At 30.5% G+C, this 5,366-nt stretch overlaps 1 protein-coding gene and 1 pseudogene across 1 annotated transcript in view; both read right to left on the reverse strand.

Moving 5' to 3' along the window:
• Window positions 1-3,192, reverse strand: part of LOC107642153 (lupeol synthase-like) — a 13,409-nt gene extending 10,217 nt beyond the window's left edge. The window contains exons 1-6 of the mRNA XM_016345460.2: window positions 2,834-3,192; window positions 2,337-2,536; window positions 2,065-2,154; window positions 1,237-1,434; window positions 1,021-1,105; window positions 761-927 (exon numbers count right to left, since the gene is read on the reverse strand). Coding sequence (XP_016200946.1) covers window positions 761-927; window positions 1,021-1,105; window positions 1,237-1,434; window positions 2,065-2,154; window positions 2,337-2,536; window positions 2,834-3,014 — 921 coding nt within the window. The 5' untranslated portion in view covers window positions 3,015-3,192. The remainder of the gene's footprint in view (window positions 1-760; window positions 928-1,020; window positions 1,106-1,236; window positions 1,435-2,064; window positions 2,155-2,336; window positions 2,537-2,833) is intronic.
• LOC107641337 lies at window positions 4,213-5,077 on the reverse strand (annotated as a pseudogene).

A 5,366-nucleotide genomic window follows, 5' to 3' on the forward strand; every position in this document is an offset into this window, starting at 1 on the left:
CATAAAAAATTGTGATCATAATTTTTTAAATATCAATGAGTCAAATGATGAATTTTAATAAATTTTTAGAAATTGTTTAATGTTTCATTTTACATTCTTAAGTTTATAAAAATATAAATTTTTTAGAATTTGAATTAAAACACAAAAGTTGAATTTCTATTTTTATTTATTTTAATTTTTTAAATATTTTATTTGAATCTAAATAAAAGATATTTTTTTATTAACATTTATATTTTAAAGTTTATATAATTAACGTAAAAAATGTCAATAATCTATATCAGTACTAAATCGAATAAACTATATTCGATTTATTATTGATATAGCACATATAATAAATCGAATCCAATTAATTTGATTTACATTAAAAACGCGTAAATCGAGTTAATTCGATTTACATATTGATATATATATATATGTAAACCATTTTATTTTAGGACATTTATATAATATTGATGCTATTTGATTTGTTTGTGTGATTTATCCCAAAAATTAAGTTATGAAAAAGTTTAAAGAGTGGTTTGTTAAAAATTTTACTTTAATTAGGTGATAATATTTTTGGAAAAGTTATTTAACAAAGTTAAATTTTTTAAAATAAACTTCTAAAAATATTAGTACTTATATTTGATAAATTAAACTAAAAATAATTTTTAATAAGATAGTAAATAAGATAGTAGACAATATATAGGGATATGAGCTTAAAACCCATGTTTTAACATCAGGGAATCGGAAAAAAATTAAATTAAAGTATGTATTAATTGACCTTAGCAACAATATTTCGAGCTTTATTCCAATTGATTTGATCATAAGGTTCGTTGTACATTTCTTCTCTTAAAGATCTGATCAAATCAGTGAGGGGAGCCACAAATTTCTTGCCATATACGTATGATATGGGCATGTAAACCAAGCGAGAATAGGACAGCATTTGACCTATCATACAATGAAGTACTTGACTTATTAGGACAAAAATTATATAGAAATTATATAGAAACCCAAAATGTATCTCATGGACTTATTATGAACCTGGATGAATAGGGCTACATTTGGGTACGAGCCATACTTCTGGTGGAAAAGGATTGGAACCTGACCACTCATAAACTCCAAGCACCTTTCATCAAATCAATTAAGTAAATTAACATGCATGTATATATGTGTGTGTTTTCATACGTGCCATTTGTCTAGTAAATATATATAACTTTCATATATTTAAAAACTATATTTATCAAGTAATGTATATACCGAAACCCAGAACTTTCCCCATGAAGGAATAGCCACTAAACCACCATGGTCAAGAATCCATTTTCTGGCTCTGGCCATTGGCATGTCTTCATCATCTTCAAGTTTTTCTCCAAGTATTCTCAATGCAACATAACTCAATGCTGATCCAAACATTGTGCTGTGACCCACAATATGGGTTCCCCACCCACCATCTTCATTCTGTCTCATGAGAAAACGCCAAGCAATAATTACTCAAAAGTCAAAGCATCCTAATAACTGCGACATATTTAAGATACAACTATACTAGTTACGGAAATATTTGGTAACCAAAGAAAATCAACCAAAAACAGCCATAATTTATTTTATTTAGTATTTATTAATTGTTGCGATAATTAATTAATACTAAATAAGATAAATTCTATCTTTTTTTTTGTCTACGTAACATATTAAAATCAGTCACTAAAATTATTCATTAATATAAAATATATGTAAAAATATAAAATAAGTTAAATGACACATATATTTTTACACAAATACATGATAACTGACTTTAATAGTTAATTTTGATATACAAATAATATTATTATTTTGTTAAAGAAAATTCTCTCTATTTTTTTTGCAAGTTTTATTCGAAATATAAATTGACTTTGAAGGATATTAGAACATGTAGGATGCTTGGTCACCAGTACTTTAGCGGAAAAAAATCAGCAGAAAACTAGTGTTAGTTCAACTACAAAATAAATATAAAAAAAATATTAGTCGATTACCTAATATTTCTCTATCAAATATTTGGTTTTCCAAATAAAAAATTAAGAATTAAATTGATTGAGCATTTTTTTACATATATACCTGATGATTATACAAATACCGTATCACTTCCTTCTTATGTTCTGCTCCTAAAACAACATCCAAAGATTCTGTTATGTATAGTGCCATTACCTGCACCACATACATAAATAATATAATACACTTAAGTAAAATAAAGTTGAATATGAGAAAATTTTGCGAAGCTAATTTTTATCCACAATCAACACACTAGTGACTAATAACTCTCTTATCGCATGATTAAAAAGAGTGTTTATCATATATATATATATAAATACGGATACAATTAGGCTTACCAAGGGTTGAATGAAAAACAAAGGGCCAGCTAACTCATTAGGCCAGTAACCTTGATGTGATTGAACGGAGGAAGAGAAAGTGAGAGCTCTTCTCATTGTTGTAATCAATGCTTCTTCTGTTATCTTCTCTTCTTCTCCCACTTTCACTGCCGCTGGAATTGCTCCACATATATTCTCCTTTCTTAGCTGCAATCGTACGAGTCAAGTTATTACTTATTAGTAAGGTTATCTTTTTTCGACAATTTAATTTAAATATTAGTTACATTGTAGTGGCAAGAGATATATAATCAATTTTGTAGTTTATTTTTTGTATTTGTGGAATATTATTTTTAAAGAATAAATCATGATTAGATGATTAATACATAGAAAAATATTATTTATATATCCTACAAACTTCTATGGGACGTAATTTAAAACTAAACTTTTAGAAAGTTTTTAGGTATATTGGTACAGCGATATTTTAATAAATTTTAATTATTAATCTAAATTATATATATTATATATTTTTTTATGTTTGGTGGAAAAACGATTATTTGTGAACTCTTGGCGAAATCTTTCAACTTGAGCACGTTCTTGTGGTGTTCCTGCATTTGGATCAAACTCCCAATATTGTCTTCCTATAAAGTTGTTCGTTGAGATTAAGTCCTTTCCTCCTTCCCCAATCTTCAACTTCCACATCCTTCACTACAATCAAGTTCTCTCCTTACTCTTGTAATTCATCAAAATCAATACTAAAATAAAATAAAATAAAATAAAATAAGGCAAGGTTTTAATTGATGTTGGCCCAAGTTTGAGAGTAGTAAATATACCCCAGAAATAGAAACTTTCCTTTGTTAGCTTATTATTACTTGATAAGGATGAGATTCTAGCAATTCAAACCTAAAGGGGACCTTATATATATATAAGGAGCGAGGAGTATGACTAATATCTCTCCTTCCGTTGCCTAATTTAATATAGAAAAAGTACAGATAACTAACAACATTTTTAAATAATATGTAAATAATATAAATTAATAGAGTTAAAAGAATAAATTAATTTTAAATTTAATTAATAATATTAAATTAAAATATAATATATTTAATATTTTTCTTTAATATATGCTTCGATAGTAGCATTAAAAACAACTAATAATTAAATTCCATTAGTTGTGTTATTATTGTCGGTGGTCATTAAAAGGGTCAATAATTGTGTTAGTTGTTGATAGGAGTGACAAACGGAAACTTTGTCTGCTCAATCAAAAGTTTGTCTTTTGTGGATTGGTTTATTTTATCTTATCTAATGAGACGGTCTTAAAATTTTATTCTGTCTTGTCTAATAGGAGATTAATAGGTTAAATTTATCAATTTTTTTATTATTATTAAATATTAAATAATATATATAATTTTATAATTATTTTAATAAATTTATAATTTTTAAAAATATAAAAAAAATTATAAAATTTAAATTCACAAATATTAAAGTCTTTAAAATTATAAATATGTAATAAATATAATCATAAACCAAATTTTTGAAAAAAAAATAATAAAATTAATATTGTCTAAAATAAAATAAATATTGTCTAAAACATATAATTAAATATCTACAAGTTTAGAACATAATCAATCAAGCGTAAAACATAATCCAAAACACTAAATTAGAACATTTTCAAAAAAGAAAAAACTATTATTTGTACCCATAAATTTTGCGAACGCTGACAAAAGTACTCATCAAACAAGAAAACTAACGTTATACCCATGAAAGATGGATTTCGTGTGACAATAGTACCCAAACCGTGATTTTTCGTTGACTTTTTAATAAAATTCCCAAATTACCCCTTGTATCTTCTTTCCCAAATTTCAAATTTCGCAACCCATTACCATGTTCAACAACAGTCCCCTTTTGTCTCTCTTCACCATCATCATCGATCGTCATCAGAATCCAAAGTGAAATTCGTGGAATTCTCCAACTGCTGCATCTCAACAAAACCAATCGGCCTGTAACTGGCAGCAGCAGAAGAAGATTCTAGAGATCCTCCATTCCTCGCAGAGATTACCGAATAAGCACCAACAGAAAGAACAACCATGAGAGCAAGTTGGCAGTTGAACTGAAGCGTGGCAAGGACGCTGGCTCTGTGGTAGTCCATGTGGCCTTGCACCTCAGAGTATAGTTTCCCCTGCTCAGCTGGTGCAGGGAGCACCCTTGCGCCACCCAGCCGGAGAACAAAGCCAGGCCAATCTGAATGATCCACGTGCCCTGAAGGATGAAGCCCATTCCACGGCCCAATTTGGGGAAAGCGGAGCCCGGAGACTTCAATTCAAGAAAAGCGGAGAAAACACATATAGCAATGGGAACCAGCAAGAGACTGTAGTAACGGTTTTCGACCCCGCTTGGATCCTTCCTCTGAAGGTAGAGAACAAGAGGAATTCTTGGACGAAGACGAAGGCGGCAAGGAGTTCTAATAATGATGAGGGGAGAGGGGGGGGGAAGGTGAAGAGAGAGAGGAGGGAGTAAGAGAGGAAGAGAAGGAGGATTGGTAGGAGCTGGAGTTGGAGGACGGAGCCAACGGCGTCGTTTGAGTTGTGTGCGTCGAAGAGGGAGACGAGGGAGTTGATGATGAAGAAGGCAGAGAAGATGGAGACGGAGATGGAGAAGAGAGAGGATTGAGATCGAGAATGGGAATCTTGTTTGCGGTTGGAGAAGGTGGCTTGGAGGGCTTCGTGGGAACTCACCGGAGGTGCAGAGGAAGACGAAGGATGAGGGTTGTGAAATTTGGAATTTGGGGATGAAGATAGAAGGGTTAATTTGGAAATTTTATTAAAAAATCAACGAAAAATCAAGGTTTGGATATTATTGTCATACGGAACCCATCTTTTATGGGTACAACATTAGTTTTCTTGTTTGATGGGTACTTTTGTCCGCGTTCGCAGAATTTATGGGTACAAATGGTAGTTTTTCCTTCAAAAAATGTTCCTAACAAAAAAAATTGTTGGACCCGCTGGGAAAGCCCGTCCCGCCCTGCCAAAACTTAGCGGTACGAATTAGGTGGACTTT

Source organism: Arachis ipaensis, chromosome B05, assembly GCF_000816755.2.
Source record: "Arachis ipaensis cultivar K30076 chromosome B05, Araip1.1, whole genome shotgun sequence".
Lineage (NCBI taxonomy): Eukaryota > Viridiplantae > Streptophyta > Magnoliopsida > Fabales > Fabaceae > Arachis > Arachis ipaensis.